The sequence below is a fragment of the Schistocerca nitens genome, chromosome 6 (genome assembly GCF_023898315.1).
Source record: "Schistocerca nitens isolate TAMUIC-IGC-003100 chromosome 6, iqSchNite1.1, whole genome shotgun sequence".
Taxonomy (NCBI): Eukaryota; Metazoa; Arthropoda; class Insecta; order Orthoptera; family Acrididae; genus Schistocerca; species Schistocerca nitens.
The window spans coordinates 739,034,707-739,052,600 of record NC_064619.1 but is presented as its reverse complement, the minus strand read 5'-3'; the positions used below and the strand labels follow the sequence as shown (position 1 = coordinate 739,052,600).

At 40.8% G+C, this 17,894-nt stretch overlaps 1 protein-coding gene across 1 annotated transcript in view; it reads left to right on the top strand.

Annotated features, from left to right (window-relative positions):
- Nucleotides 1-17,894, top strand: part of LOC126262713 (cytochrome P450 6k1-like) — a 145,733-nt gene that overhangs the window by 91,066 nt on the left and 36,773 nt on the right. The window contains exon 5 of the mRNA XM_049959497.1: nucleotides 12,942-13,123. Within this exon, the coding sequence (XP_049815454.1) occupies nucleotides 12,942-13,123 (182 nt within the window). The remainder of the gene's footprint in view (nucleotides 1-12,941; nucleotides 13,124-17,894) is intronic.

Sequence of the window (17,894 nt, the reverse complement as noted above, 5' to 3'; positions counted from 1 at the left end):
TACAGTAAGGTGAGGTGGATGGTTCAATGACCTTCCAGTCTAACATTTGTTTTAATTCTTGCCACACAGCAGGTCGTTGAGATAACGGTACGTTATATGTCTTGTGGTAGAAGATCTTGTGAGGCTTAACTTCAATCTTGTACACATACGTGTTGATAACACCTAATCGTTTGGTAAAAACTTGTAAATATTTGGATAACACTTCCTGTAGTTTTATACGTTCATGTACACTGAGAGCTGTAGCTTCATTTATCTTATGATCAAGCAATGTTTTCAAGTCCATTAGCTCTGTGTCAGATGAGTGTGTGTGCGTATCTTGAATGTCATTGTCAAGTACTAACTGAACCTTGTACCCTGTACAGTGTTTGTCATGCTTTAGAGTTCTCCTGTCCAAATCAATAATAATTACACTGCCTTTATCATTTAAAATGCATTTACCTTTGGAGAAGTCTATAATGCAGTCCTTCTCGCTCATAATATCTATTCCTAATATGCAATTTGTCACAAGGTTTTGTACAACCAGGAATGGCCATTGTACGGTTCCATTCCCTATTTTAATGTTTACAAAAACTTGCTTCGTAACCCTACATGACTTATTACCTAGAGCAGTAGTTATATTACAGTTTTGAGCAGGAAACTCAGGCACGGGTTCCAATTCACACATCTTTTTATAGAGATTAAAAGACAAAACGCTCACAGCTACACCTGTATCTAAGATAATAGTAGTTGGAATCCCACCTACTACACCAGTAGTAGATGCTAAAACAATTTCATTTGTGTTTGAACGACATTGTGTACTGTCTTGCAAAAGTTCATCTGATATATTGTCATTATGGTTGTATCTTATAAATAAAACAGGTAGTTTTTGTTTAGAATTATTAGGCATATCATTATTTTGTTGTTCAATTGTGGTGTCAAATAACTGATTAACATTGAAGTCGCCCCCCAAGAATTCTTCAGCCACGACCAGGGGCATAGAAGTGACTGTTTCTAGTTTGTTGGATTAGCATTTGTACTAGGTACTGACACAGATTGAGGTTGTGTATCAGGTGTCATTTCTATTATATTCACATTCGGATATTGCCTATTGTGATCTCCAAACTTTTGCGGTTGTTGTTGCTGTTGCGCATTATAACTTACCTGTCGGTCGTAAGGTATGCTCCAATTTTGTCCTGGTGGCTGCTGTGGTAAAGCAGTGTTTGAATGAAAGTATTGATCGCTACGAGTCCAGCCTTGACGCTGTCTTGGCTCGTAGTTATTATTATTTCTGTTTCTGTTTGTGTTTTTGTTGTTGCCTATGTATCCGTTGTTACCGTTGTAGTTATTACCGCGGTGCCTTTTGTATGGATTGCCGCATGAAGTGTTATTACTGTTGTAACTATTGTTTGTATTGGAATACGCGTGTTGATTTTGATTTCCGTATTGAGACGGCATGTGAGTTTGCTGTTTTTGTTGTACCGCGTATCCAACTGTGGGCGCGCCAGAATTGAGTTGGCAAGCCTGCATGTTTTGCATACCACTAGTATAAACATTGTGGCTGCTGTTTTGCCGCGCGAAGCGCTGATCTTCTAGTAACATGTCGACCGAATCTAAAGCTGTTAAAAAATAGTCTGGATCGTCATCCGGAATATGTAAGAGTTTTTCTTTAATGTTGAAAGGCAATTTGGCCTTCAACGCACGGAGTATATCACGTGTTGCGACTGGTTCGTCTAAAAAGTGTCCCATGTTCAAGTATTTTTCAAAATATCTGCGTAAGTTGCCATTTTTACTGTTAAAAGTTTCAGGTTCTAGAATTTGTCTTCTGAGTCGCTCCTGGACGGATTGCGACCAGAATTTGTTCAGAAAAGCACGCTCAAACTCACTGTACGTGGTACATACGTCAGCTTGACTGTATGCCCAGACAGCTGCATCGCCTTGGATGTAACCGACAATATATGAAATCTTTTTCCGGTCACTCCAAGTGCGTGGAAATGCGTTACTAAAAGATTTAAGAAAAATCACCGGATGAATGGTTCGTTTTTCTGGGATAAAAATCTGAAATTGCCTGTGTTTCATTAAGCTTTCTTCTTCCTTTGCATTATGATATGGATTTGTTCCACTGTAATTACTGCAATGTTCAGCTGGCGAGTAATTACGATAATGTTGCTGTGGTTTACAATGATAATAGCTTGTGTTTGTGGTTGCACGTCGTGGTGTGTGTTGTAGTCGTGGTGTGTTTTGTTCTTGTGTGTTTGTCGTGTGCGGTATGTGTGCGTCATACTCGAATGTATATTGGTTTCTGAACTGTACATTTTGACTGATATTTTCGTTACATTCAGACTGTGGTTGATCAGTGAATTGTCTAATGGGTGCAGTGACGGATTGTACTGCGTCACTAATCAGCTGTTTGTTATTACTGATGTATTCCGCTACGGAGTCGTGCACAATTGTTGGTAAATTTTCACGTATGCATCTATCAAAATGTTTGTCTTTGTTCTCTACCCAATCATGAAATTCTTTATTAATGTTTTGAAAATGAGCTGTAGCATCAGATTGTAAGATGTCAGTCAGGTGTTGTTCAACATTGTCAAATTTATTCTGTACGTCAGTAATTCGTTTTTCAAGGTTGTCGTGTACCGAAGGATATGTTTGAATTTGTTCAGTAAGAACTTCACACGTGACATTAAGATTTTTTACTTGTGTCTGTAAAAGTGCTACGTCATTTGTAGTCTTTTCTTGTATCGTATTAAGCTTGGAAAATTTCGTACTGAGTTCAGTCATCTGTTTGGTCAGTGTGGCGTCTATAAGTTCCACACGTTTACACAAAGTGTCACTACCTGTCTTGAGTGCTATGAGATCAGATTTAATTTCGTCATTTTGTGTCTTTAACTGTTCATTTTGTGTCTTTAAGGTTGCCATGTTTTCCGCGTTCTGTTTCATTAACATTTGTAACATGTTGGCAATGTTTACTGTTTGCAAGGTCTCTGCCCCCGCCGCGTCATTAGACGTGACGTCATGTATTAACATGGGCTCTGACTGAGACTTTGAAATTTTTGGGGTGGACGGCCTATTGTCAAAATTTCCGTTAACACTTGCGTCAATATTTGATGAATCGTCACTACCGGTTGCTGTCGTAAAGTCATTTTCTAACACTTGTCTCTCGTCCGAGTCGGATTGCGTCTGAATAGTATGTCTTTGCTGTTCCATCCTTACGTATTGTTTTCTAGTTATGACCATGCCACACGTGATATATGTTTCAAGAAAATAATGTTTAACACTGGTTTTAAAATAAAATGCAGTTGAGCATGAATCGCTCGTAGCAACAATGGCTGTTTGTTAATTTAAAAATGTAGACTGAATATCGGATTATTCTTAATGGCTGCTGGCCATGTTACAACGTATCGTACAGAAGTCGGCCATATTGTACACTCGTGTATTGGTATTGTTGCAGGAGTTATTGTTTAAGGAAAAGTACTGAGAATGAAATTTATCACTGAAAACTGCTACGCGCGAAAGAAATACTACAGAATCTACTGAAGAGCTAATACATTGAATTATGCGTCTGGTCAAGCCTGCCAATGCAAAGATGCTGCGTCTTACCTTATTTTGCTGGAAGCTTCATTGCGTCTTCCCGCAAAATTTTATAATTGGCAAATATCTTCAGATTTTTGTTATTTCTCATATAGTCAAGTCCAGGTCCAGAAAGTTGATTTTTCACATGAAACAAAGAGAACAATGTAACAAATGACAAAATAACAAGTCCGACACGCAGTCGCCAATATAAAATAAATAAATAAAATAAAATAAAATATTAATTATGTATAATAGTGATAGTGATTGGTTGTAATAAACGTTGCCTTATCTGGAACGTGGACGTTTAATTATTCGGTATCAGACGCTTGACAATGGCTATTTGGAAAAGGCAATGTAACTCGTAGTTGACCGTGAAAGAAAACTAAAATAATCGGACTTCGTAATTAAATCGTTTCCAAAGACTGCTGCGGTAGGTACGGACTCATGATCTAATCTCAATATTACAATGATTTGCCAGCCATGCCAATACGTCGTACAGAGGTGATTGTCTACTAAACATAAAAAGTTACACAGTTAGTTAAATCAGATATATTCAATGAAATAGCCTACTGTTCATAATCCTACTTACTTTCATAAATATAAATTCATTACAGAATCGAGTGCCTAGTGTGGTTGCAACTCGCAGTATTCTTCTATAACATGAAAATATGGCGGTGTGCCAGTCAATAAAATAAAATACGTGCTTCTCGCACCACTTCTACCTGAGCTCTCCCTCTTCTCTTAAACAGACATAAGAGTAACGTAATTATTCTTTTGTCTTTATCAGCGACACAGCGCTGCAGTTGTGTGCCATAGGCTTTATTTATTAGTCACTGATTATTTATTTAATTAATATTTCGCGTTTCCGCGGAAACTCACGCTCGGCATGCAAATGTGCCTTTATAGACTGCTGCCGTAGCCAGCACATTCTCCAGATCTCTCACCAACTGAAAACGGCTGGTCAATGGTGGCCGATCAACTGGCTCGTCACAATACGCCAGTCACTAATCGCATGAACTGTGGTATAGCGTTGAAGCTGCATGGGCAGCTGTACCTGTACACGCCATCCAAGCTCTGTTTGACTCAATGCCCAGGTGTATCAAGGCCGTTATTACTGCCAGAGGTGGTTGTTCTGGGTACTGATTTCTCAGGATCTATGCACCCAAATTGCTTGAAAATGTATTCACATGTCAGTTCTAGTATAATATATTTGTCCAATGAATACCCGTTTATCATCTGCATTTCTTCTTGGTGTAGCAATTTTAACGGCCTGTGGTGTAGTTCTAAGTTCTAGGGGACCGATGACCTCAGAGCATTTGAACGTTTTGTGTCACTGCCAAGTAACAATTGCACTGAAGTCACTGCGATTCGTGATGGACCATGGACTTTACAAAATGCGAAAACATTATTCTTAACAGGGTGAGCGATCACCGCGGATGGCAGTGCATTTTCCGAAGCGTGCTTCCGTGCTCGCCACGAAGTCGGTACGAATTCTTGCGGCAGGCGGGGCTTTCCACTCCTCGAGTAGCGAGGTCGACAACTGCAGGGCGGTCGTTACCGCACGTGGACACCCTGCGGTGTGGCTGCGCAACGCGCCCCGCATGTGCTCAACGGGAAACGGACGGGCCAGACCAGTCATTGAACATCTTGTCGTTCCAAGAGCTTCTCCACCTGTGCTGTTCGATGTGGTGACGCGTGCTCTCCCATAAATCGACGCACGTGCGGACGAGCTGGTGTCAAAATGATGGATGGGACGGACTACCACAAGAACTCCTCAGCTGCCTTGTGGCTAGCGTAGCAGCACGTATTGCCGCCCTCGGCGATCACTCACCTGTATCAAGAATCGTGTCCCGCGTTGCGTAATGTTAAGGGGACCATCATGAATCGCAGTGGCTTAAATGTAATTATTGTCTCTGAATAAAAAGATCACTTCTGCTCGCCTCAGTGGGTTTTTCTTCCGGTTACATTCTTTATTGTCCTCTAGCAGTCCTTTCTCTGTATGGTCCAAATTTCTTGGAGCTACTTTCCACGCCAAAGTTACTTTCGTCCTTACGTTTTGTTTTGGAAACAATAATACTAACAGAATAACATTGAATAAAGGATATAACCAGTGCTTTTTTTCTAACGAAAAGTTTGAGCGTACTCCGACATTAGATATAATGCAGCGAAAATATAACTGAAGCATGGGATACCACCCGTCTGCTTTTAGCCATGACGTCATCAACATATCGAACTACAAAACAGACGATACCGAGAAACAAACATACAAGAGAATGTGGTATCGAACCCTTCAGTTTTTATCACCTCAAATGAAGCATACGGTTCCCATCAACCCCTTATCAATAAAAGAAAATGGTATCGTACACTTCAGTTGACCTATAATACACCTCAAATGAAACAGGTGAGTCCAATCAACCCTCCGACATACAAAACAATACAAGGAAATATTACCGAACACAACAAAAACTGCACTGGTATCGTTTGTATTGCAATTACCATCAGGAAAAAATGAAATAAAAAATTTACGTCCGTGAAATAAATCTTTGCCACTCTTCCAAGTTCTCAACATCGTTAGAAAATTACTTTGTCGACGAAAACGTTTAGGGGTACGCATCCCTCACCGTTCCCACAGAAAATCAGCACTGGATGTAACGTTTGTTTCCATGGGTATTGGTTATGTTTGTAGTTAATTTGTTCAATGTGGACGTCCACATTTTTTAACACAAACTAGATAAAATAATTGTTTTAAGAAGATTCTGCTTTTGTTGCGTAGTCGGTAAATCAAACTGTCTGATATCACTATAGGGTTAATTCAAAATCTGACAGCACAAGTGCAAGATCTCTTGATCAATATTTTTAGGTACCATTTTCCCAGAACCTAGTTATGTATTAGAAACGAAGAATCTCGATCTTGCAGCTGAAGTAACAGAATGTGAAAGGCTGTTAATTGTCGGCTTCAGCTTTGAACGGTCTCTTTTCTTTTTCGGGAAAATTATCATTCTAACAAGTAATTTCAGTGATTCTGGATGTCATTTTCAACTTTATCCAAGAACATGTCTGAAGCGAGATACGTCTCCACTTCATAAGCTCGTGAACTAATGTCCTCCAGGATCACAGCAGCATTTTCAACAATTCAGATGCTGTCCTGTTATTGCTCTTTGCGCCTCGCCTCATATCACATGTCAGACGAGATGGAATGGCTTGTGTTTCTAAAGCATATCATGGTTTTTTTGTGCTGATTTATTTTTTCAAAAATAACAAAACTTCATACATCTTTTAGAACAGGCGGTTTTGTACCGTCTCTCTGTTCGGGAAGTGTCCTTTATAATTCATCTTAATCTGCTTCCAAATGCTCACCGATGAAATCGAGGCAGGCAGATACCTCATATACGTCATACAACGCTACTCTGAAGCTAAATATCAGATTTGAAAAACCTTTTCTACAATTACAATAGTATCTACCTTCAACAACAAGATGGTCTTCGATGCGCCTTACACGAAATTTTGCTAGCATGTCGGGGTAATTATTTCGTTTTGTCACCATTTCCGTTATAGATTTTGAAAGCGTCTCCTTCACGACCAACATCAAAATTCGGTTTCTTGACTTTGTTTTTCATGCAATCCTGTGATGTGTCTACCCCACAAATAAAACAGATTCTTTTAAAGTAAAATTTCTGAGACAATGATCGATAAATGTAGGACTGATTTCTCACCCTTCCCATTCTAGAGTTATGATCCTTCCAATAACATTTACTGCACTCTTATGAACAACAACAGCGGTACTTGTATGTGAAACATTTTCTTGTCGCGTCAATTCAGGATAAAATCTCAAGCTTTCGACGATAGCCTCACCAACTGAACTGACAATAGGACTCAAGGGAACATTATCCTTGTGGATCTTCGGTAGTCCATACAACCTGGGAGGTCTAGGAGCTCGGACTCTGAGATTTTTCGTAACATCATCTGGCAGACCGGAATTCTTCAGTAGCTCCATAGTTTTTCTGCTGTACGTCAAAGTTGGGTCCCGTTTAAGACATTTGTACGTACTGTCCTCCATCAGTGATGTCATTTTGCTATGATATTCGGTAGTGTTAAGAACGACGGTGGCGTTTCCTTTGTCTGCTGGTAATACGACAAGATCTTCATCTCTCTCTCCTCCCTACTGATATTACATCTCGGAGGCTTAGCTGAGGCCAAAAAGCGACTGGTAACAAGTCTCACTTCGTCGGCGTCGTCCTGTGCACGATGCCGCACCGCCTGTTCTATTCCACTGATAACATCCACGACGGGTATAGAGCAAAATCCAAACCCTTATTAAGGGCCGAGATGACTCCTTTGTCCAGGTTCTTTTCCGATAGGTTGACGACAGTGCATGCTGTTTCACATGATGACTGCAAGACGCTCAAATTTCTTTGCTTGTTTAGCCGATGTATAGCTAAGACGTGCTCTCTGATGTGCAGCCGTCGCCATATCGACCCACTCCCAGTCAAACGGCGAGAGGACAGTAGACAACAAAAGATGCGCAGATCCGCCAAGTATCTCGTTGTAACCCTTGACTCGAGACTAACGTGGAAACCCAAAAAAATGGTTCAAATGGCTCTGAGCACTATGGGACTCAACTGCTGTAGTCATCAGTCCCCTAGAACTTAGAACTACTTAAACCTAACTAACCTAAGGACATCACACACATCCATGCCCGAGGCAGAATTCGAACCTGCGACCGCAACAGTCGCACGGTTCCGGACTGCGCGCCTAGAACCGCGAGACCACCGCGGCCGGCCCTGTGGAAACCCCACATAGACGAGGTCCACAGGAAGGTCTGTGCCAGATTGTCCATCCTATACCCAGTCCTCAATACAACCAGCTCCCTTCCCTGCTCTGTAGGAGTAAATAAGGCCCTTATACGGCCAGTAATGGACTATGCCTGCCTTGTCTGGGGATACGCGGCGAAGCACCGCCTGGACAAACTCCAGAGGCTGCAGAACCGCGCCCTCAGGAGGGCACTGCATCTACCCAGGGGATTCCCCACCTGCACGCCGCTGCCGAAATCCCCCTACTCAAAGAAAGATTCCAAAATCTGGCAAGGGCTTTCTACGAGAGCTCTTCCAGATCTGGAAATAACCTCATCAACTTCCTAGGTCGGTATGACATGCCCCGTGATAAGCACAAACGCCCTATGACGATCTTCGACGACTAAGTCGAAGAGAAAAATTCCAAAATCTCCAAGTCCTATTACCAATCCTTAGTCCTTATAATACCCAACATCTTGCCAAACTCAGGCAAGTACACCATGTAACGGAACATATTAAAGGCTTTACTTTACCGAAGTATGCGATCCCTTCCAAATTCAACCAGTTTAACGAGTATTTATGATTATAGAAAAGTTATTGTGTATGTTAACAATGATTGCACAACATGTCTCCATAAACAGTCAACCCATTAAATTATACTGAATAACTGACCCACACAAAAGTTAATATCACTTGATCACTGATACAGCAAATGTCATCATGTAAAAACACTAAGGTCATCTTAAATAATTAATATGAAGTACGAAAAATAGTGGCCAACTTAGGTATTTTGGATCTCCTTAAATAAAAATCACCCAGTGAAACCTATTTGTTCACTAGGAGCGTTTTCACTTAGTATTCACGTAATCAATCCTATTTTAGACAAAAACCAATGTAATTCTTAATAATTCATGTTACTTACTTATTTATGCAAATTAGAGAAGTCAATTGACAAACTTCTAAAAAACGGCCTTTTTGTAACAGAGAATTATTCTGTCAAGTCAACAAATCTGTCTGTCATTTTCATAACATGTTAAATTATGTCACTCGATGCAAATTAATAACTTTTCTGCACAAATCATGATAACAGATTCATACTCATAAACTATATCTCTTTTTAGTAGTTCTTTGACAATGTTATAAATACAAGCAGCGAGAAGGGTCGAGAGACCAGTCGGAGGCAGTCGGGGGCAGTCGGAATGTCACTTTGGTGAAGTGTGTTTTTGTGTTATTGTTTGGCAAAACAAGGCAAAGAACATGTAAAGGAAGTACTACTTTGTGTTGTGTTATGGTCTTTGGTGGACAGTGGAATTAATATGGCCACTAAAACAACCAGATTTAGAGCCAGCATCAGCATCGAGACACAGCAGCGATCCAGCAAGCAGCAGCGATTACTACAATACAATACATTGTAATGGCGCCAACCTAACATCAAGTGCTAACAAGCTCCGTAAATTGGAGTGAAATAGTGCGTTTACAGCAATTAGCAAGATATCAACGACGACCAGGTGGACCATTACAACCACCACAATACACAGACAGCCAAAACAATAACTGATAATCACACACACACGAAACATACATTGTGGAGTAAAAGCCAACAGGCAATAAACTCCTCCATACACTTCCCCAAGGAGGGTAAAGTAAAAGGTGAGAGAAAGAGAGAGAGAGAGAGAGCAGCGAAGACAGTCAGTTGCTCCTGACTGTGACGATGGAGGCTATTGTCAAAAGCTTGAGATTTTATTCTGAATTGACGCGGCACGAAAACCGAGAATGTTTCACATATAAGTGCCATCGTGAAAGATTTCATTCTCACAAACAGCGGTACAGTTCACCATAACAACATTTTTACCATTTTTTCTCGTCTTATACTCTCTCAATAAACGTTTGTACGCATTTTCTCTTCACTTTATCAGATCTCCGTTCGTAAGACTCTCGCTACAAATTCAAAGGTCGCCCTGGAAACCCACTGACGAGCGTGACTAAACAATGGTCAGTAACTACTGACGCCTTCTCCACTGACGTATCTAGCAGTGGTCAATAAAATACCTTGCTGAAACCACGCGTTTTCGTCGTAGCATAGAAATACAGAAAATGATTGTACTGATAAATATACGAAGCAAGAAAAGAGAATATTGGAAAAAAATGATGTCGTTAACCAAGCGACTTCCATAAAACTGATAAATGGCTGTATTATGGTTGTATTTATTAAAGAACTATGTTTCTCGCCAGTATCTTCGACTTTTTGAAAACGTATTTCATTGCTCTAGAACTTTTCTCCGAGAAAAGTTTTCGTACAATTGGCCAGTTCTCAGATATTGCACACTTTATGGCGCCGAAACAGATAACCATCGAAACGTGAAAAACTAGCGTTTTTTGTTGTAGCTTGGAAGGCGTGGAGGTAACGATTACTCTTGCCAAGGTTAACAGAGACCTCAAACAGAGCAGTCTGTTTCACACTTCTACCAACAAGTACAAATTACAAAAAGGAGGCGAAACTGACAAGAAAATTTTTATAAGCAATAGTTGGCATCAGTAAGCTTATGTTATACCGATGTTTCTTCTTTTCATGTTTCTTGATCCCAGCTTCTTGAGATCTCTTGTGAAGCATCACGATAAAAGTTTAGTAGTGGCATGGAACAATCTGTTGTGGGTGAATTCGTTTCCGACAAATAATCTGTCCAGTTAATGTGAAATAATAAGGTATGATATAAGTGTTCAGATAAACCTTATTACACTTCCTCATCCTGTCAATAATTCCACCTGGCACACCTTATCCTAGAATTGGAAGCTGATTGCTCTGTTTTAATGAAGTAAAGCCCGTTCAATTATATTGGCATTTATTACTGGTTGTGATGTGAACTGCTGCTTGATAAAGTCATATTTTTTACATGCATACAAAAATCCAAACATCTTTTTTATATAAAACAGATAAATTATGGCATGCAACTTCTAATTAAACATTTCCTATTCTAAATAAACTTAAAGAAATTGTATTTCATAATCAATAAAATTTTATCCCGTGAAAGAAACTATTAGTCTGCTAAAACTGATTCAGATTAGTGTCAACTCGTGTCTGGACGATGACGTCACGAATTGATACTTGCTTGGAATGGACGAAATACCTGTACTAAAAAATACTATCAGCTGAGTAATTTACGGACTTTTATGACGAATTTGGTACCCCTTACATCGCTACAGTGTGTCGGCAAAAGTCTGTGGACTTCCTGCAGTAGCCGGCCATTGCCAACCTTTAAGATCTAACATTGATTCATTTAACTTCATGTTCATTACAATAGTTAACACATTTCAACACAAACTTTGCTTTCACGGAAGTTTATAATTTTCGTCTTTGTTTTCCGCCATAGCACTGCGAGACGGCGTAGTGAGTGACGCACTAGTCTGGAATTGGGGAGACAGGGGGTTAACTCCAGAGCCAGCCATCCAGATTTGGGTTCCCGTGGTTTCTCTGTTTAGGCGAATGGCGGGATGGTTCCTTGAGGAGACCACGCCGTTTCCTTCCCCTCCAATATAAAAAATCTGAGTAACACTCCGTCTCTAATGACTTTAGCTGTTCACGCGGAGTAAACCACTTGACTTACTTCCGTAATTCTACCACAGTAGACGATCAATGGACCTACGAAGCGGAGACCGTGCGTTTGTTGTCAGTACTAAGCAGCATGGAAATTCGTTTCCATGGCGGTCACAGTGCTGCTTGTGCCTCGTTATTGTTACGAACTATACCAGTTGTTGGAAGGACGTGGATTGTCAACACGAATGCGCAGATGTTCACTATAATCTCTAAATGACAATTATTGGCATAGAAAAACACGTGTCCATGTAGATCCCATCGAGAAAAGATTTTACTGACTGATGTCTGCTTGATGATGAACGTGATAATTTAATAGCTAAATGACGCACAGTAAGTTAAATTTTATATAGAAATACATACACGGTGTTGTGCCATGTGTTTTACTAGAAATCCACTTTATTACGATGTCTATTTGTTGAAAATCACCGTAAAAATCAAACCCTGTCTTCGCCTATGGTTCAACTACTGCCGCTCACTTCAGTTCTACGGCCACTGCCGTTGTTCTGTTTCTCATGTGACGTCACGTGGCTCTCTGGTTTCCTTGCTCGTATTTGCTTTATTTTTTTAAGTATCTAGGAAACGGTGCCGTTTATCGGAAATACTATAAAGTCCTGTTCAATGGTGGATTATAGGTAGAACACTTCTGGGTAATTACAGTATCACCCACATCTTCATTTACACTCTGAAGATACAATTAAAATAATATGAGAGGTTGCTATACAGGCGTTGCATACGATTTACACATAGCATATAGTTCATAAAATGTGTACTCATTTCTCCCGTTACCCACACCCGGAATTAATGTTAAACTCGGTTTAGGGTGTCCAATTAGTGTTAATTATGATGATCCGATTCACCGAATATGGTTGACTAACGAATGGTCCGGGATAACATTCGTCGCATCTACAATTCTATGCTAACTAACTAATCCAATTTCAATTAAATCTTAGGAAAACAGATAAAAATAATAAGATGAATATCACTCACTGGTGCCTTCAACATTTCAGGGTGAAGTGTGGCTTCAGTGACGTCAGCAGCTTTTTTCGGAAGATGATTGCGGATACTGTAGCCTACCGAGAGGAGAACAACGTCACGAGGAAGGATTACATGCAGCTTCTGATACAACTCAAGAATAAAGGATTCCTTGACGGGGACAAGGTGCAGAACGGGAACAAAGCGGAAAACATAAGTGAGTGCTTTGGCTTCTACCACCTACAGTTTTATAGAGTATTCCTTGCGGTCTCTCCGTTGTCAAATATTACCTCTAAATTACAGACAGTGTACGCTGTGGAAATTGAGGAATTGAGTATTTCTACTGATTTAACTTTTCTGTTCATTCGTGTGTTTTCCAACCAGTAACGCTGACTGATACAAAGGGCTTACGTACATTAAGAAATACACAACTCAGCTGATATTTTTATCAAAAATTGAGATTAATGTCAAATGCTGATATGTGCTCCCTACAAAGTAAACTTTTTATTTTGATGTACAGGATGATCCGGAGTCTACCAGTAAATTATCTACGACTATTCAGGTTGGTTGAACGATTGTTCTGATCAGACAGAGCAAAGACTGGTAGTATCATTGTCTAGCGTTGCATTTGATCAAATTCATTGATTCTACTTGTATTACGCTATTGTAGAATATGTTCTAGATTGAAATCACAGAACAATATCATTTCGATTCGAGTTGTTATACTATATTCGATACATCATCAGACACAAAATATGCTGTTTCTCCTTGCCGGTAACGTTCATAATTTTGTCCGTGTTTTCATAAAGACGATAACACACGCCTTGCTCACCTGTTGTTCCTAGTAGATTTCCGTTTTGTTCACGAAATAACAGGCATCATGAAATTAAGTCGATCGTGTCTCTCTGAACAATCGATACCTGCATTAATTTTATTTCACGCTGAGGGCCAAAACTGTTCCAGATACAGATTTAGAGAAAAGTGAATAGAAGCCCGCAAAGAATGTCCATTCTATACGAAAGAGAATTAAGTGTTTAAAATAGTGATTGAACCTGATTTTTTTGGTGTTGAAAAATGAAGGAAGATTGTGGTTTAACGTCCCTTCGATATGGAAGTCACTAGAGACAGAGTCCACGCTCAGGTGGTTTCGGATATGGGCAAGAAAATGGGCCGTGCCCTTTTCGAAGGAACTGTCCTAAATTTGTCTGGGACGATTTAGGGAAATCACGGTAACGGAAATTTGGATGACCGGAACAGATTTGAGATGATGTCCTCCCTATCACTCATTTGGACTTTGTATGAGCATTATTACTAGGGACATTAACTGAATTGTTTGAAGGCGCATATCACATAAAAAGTTGTCTGCATGCAATCCATTAGATTTCGAGCGTCCAGTCGCGGAGACTACACTTCGTTAAGTGCTAGTCTGCTGACACACATTCCGGCGAACGTCGTAGCGAGCCAGCTCTAGCGCAGCTACGCTTCAACAAATAAGAGTTCCTACACCAATTACCCTCTCGGCAATCTTCCTTGTGGATCGACTGCCTGTCCATATGCAGTCGAAATATCGGACGAAGATACAGACTTTCTGTTGCCAAAAATCTGTCCGACATCTTCCGACTGAGCCGACGCTCGCTCCGTGTATGGCCCAAATATTGTTTATTGCTTCGTTCTCAACTGATAATATTTTATGTCCTCCAAGTTCGTCCAACATCGTGTAGCAATTGAGGCAATAAAGATTCCCTTCCAGTTCTATGCTAACTATTGTGTATCAAAGTACTTCATTGACTAATGATAATAATTTCAATTATTATTTTTTTTTTTTTTTTTTTAGGTTTACTGGTTTCGTTTTCTGGAGCATGAGAAGGAAGAGGTAAAAGGATACGCAAGGCAGGGTCTACGACTATGAGAATTTTTTAATGTTTCAGTCATCAATAGCAAAAAAAAAAAAAAACAAATTCTTCTCTCATCTAAAATGTAATTAAACTCATCCAAAAACCACGCTTTCTGTTTAAAACAGTCTGTCACTACCTCTTCTGTCTTCTCAGGTTAGCTTTTATTCCCTTAAAATTCAAGCTGAAAGAATGTAGAGAATATTTCCATAATAACTCATTTAAAATGATACAATTCCATTAACAGGCGTACAAATATTACAATAAAAATCTCACAGAAAAAAAGAGAGACATTATGCGATTGGAGCATTACGACTTGTGCGGACACTTTCAAAGGCGTTCCTTACCTTCCCAGCGACTAGACACTACATAAAAAGAGAAATGTACTAATTCTATAGTCACGTAAGAAACACATAACTTAACATTTAACGCAACTTGTTAACCTGCGTCTGCTTACATTGTGTCAGTGACTACAGGTGTAAAGGTAGTGCACGTAACCTAGAGATTCATGACTCTACGATTTCTGGTGAAGAAATTGAATTTCTGAAGTCGTAAAGTCTTTCGACCATCTTCTGAGTGAGTCAAAAGTGTGTCAATATACGGCCGAAATATCTATCGAATAAAAGCAGTTTTTGTAGTCAGTCGATATATATGACGGGAATATCGGTTGAAGAAATAAAGTTTCTGCAGCCGTAAACCACTAGAACATCTTCTCAGTCAGCGTACGGCAGAGATATCAATTGAAAAATTGAGTTTCTGAGATCGTATACCTTTTACAGACCACTCATTCGATGAGCTGAAAGTCCGTCGGTACGTGGCAAAAATATCTGCTTAATAAAAGAAATATCAGTGGCTGTAAAACTAGCGCCCGTCTTTTGAATGAGACAACAAACTGTCGGTACATGGCCGAAATTTCGTTAAGGAAATCAAGTGCCTGTGGCCATAAATCTGTTGGCCATGTTCCAAGTGAGTCATCCGTCTGTTGGTACGTAGCGGAAATATCGTCTGAAGAAAAGTATTGTTTGCGGTTATAAACATCTTACCATCTTCTGAGTGAGCGGTCACCCGCTGAAATACCATCCGATTATGGGATTAAAGAAATGAAGTTTCTGTCGTTTAAATTTATTTGCCATGTTTCGAGTCACCAGATAAGTTGTCAGTACGCAGCTCAAGACTAACAGCGTAAGCAGAGAACAGGCACACACAGTGTCACTGGTGACTTCATCGATGAGGTCATCGAGGAGTTATGGGACTTCCCAACCCCTGCCACCGTCTGACAAAGACCAACAGCCCTATAGGTAAAATGGCGGGATATTGAATTTTTGGCCGGAAACTCTAAGAATATACCAAATGCGCTTTTGTGTTTCCTATGGAAGTAGGGCTATTGACCTAAGTATAAATTGCTGGAAAATTCAAGATGTCGCACTGTCTCGCTCGCTGACTTCGAGTACTGGCCCTGGCTCTATGTCGTCACACTCTGAGACTTGGAATATGAGCTCCAGTCTAACCATGACATCGGCTGACCTGGAATGTTGATCGAACATGGTGACTAGGACGTACTGGTACAGCCCTGTGACGTCAGAATCCAAGACTTGGAATACTGACACGAGCTTTATGACGCTGCAATCCAGCTCAGACCTGCTGGTCTATTTACAACAGTGTGGAATTCTGGTATACTGCTCCAGGGGTGGAGTACAGGCGGTGGCTCTGTGAAGTCACAGTCCACCTTAGACCCACTGGGCTGTTTATATAAGTGTAGAATTCTGGCGTATTTCCCAGAACTGGAATACTGGCACTGTCTCTATGATGTCACAGTCCAGCTCAGACCTGTTGGGATATTTACAACGGTGTGTAATTCTGGCATACTGGCCTAGACTTGAGAAACTAGGACAGGCTCTATGAGTCTGAATCGAAGTTCTGGAATACTGGTACTATGATGTCAGTGACAAAGGATGTTTGTGCAGCTCCAGGCCGGTCTCATGACCTGTGTGACATGTTTTCCTGAAGCTATTATTCAATCAGAGGTCACTGCATACCGCTTCTCCTATAATTTGGATCAGTGCACTAGTGTCTTTATTTAAACAAACAGCAGGAAGTAAAAGGCCATCCAGACACACCTCATCCTGTTCAAAAATGGCTCTGAGCACTATGGGACTTAACTTCTGAGGTCATCAGTCCCCTAGAACTTAGAACTACTTAAACCTAACTAACCTAAGGACATCACACACATCCATGCCCGAGGCATGCAGACTGTAGCGCCTAGGGCCGCTCGGCCACACCGGCCGGCTCCTCATCCCGCCAAGCCGACCTATTCCCCTCAGTTAAAGTCCAAACTGTATGCTGCGTAGTAGCAACCCTTGCATCTCTTCTGAAACAAATGCTTTTGCACACAGAGGTCCTCCTCCGCGGTCAAGAACTCGCCCACCACACGGCACTACCACACCACACTCAGAAGGTTGGGCAGAGATCTCAGAAGCTCGGGCGCCGTTTCGTGTAGGACGTAAAGAGTCCGGCAGCTGGTAGTCAGCCAGCCATACGTAAGTGACAGCTTCGGACAGAGAGACGCCAAATGCACACAACTTATTCGATAATCTAACGTGAAACGGAGCGTAGAAGCTCCACTTCCCAATGCTAGAATGCTGCTTTGACACCACTGCAGTAACAGTCTGCATGACTCGAGCTGAAATGACGACAAACATGAATGCAAGAAGCACTAAAGTAGTCTACGGCCAATAAATACACTACGCAGGAAACTGAAAATTTAGGGAGACACATTCGTCCTCGTATGAATGCACACATTTGCAGTGGATCAGAAGCCAAAAATAAATTGCTTCAGGAACCAAGCTACAAAATTCATCAAAAAATTTGTGTGGGGGTGTATGGTACCTACTTACTGATAGTAAGATAGCCAACCATCACACAGATATCAAACTAACGAATTTGTATGTACTAGGTGTGGTGTCACCGCCAGACACCACACTTGCTAGGTGGTAGCCTTTAAATCTGCCGCGGGCCGTTAGTATACGTCGGACCCGCGTGTCGCCACTCTCAGTGATTGCAGGCCGTGCGCCGCCACACGGCAGGTCTAGTCTAGAG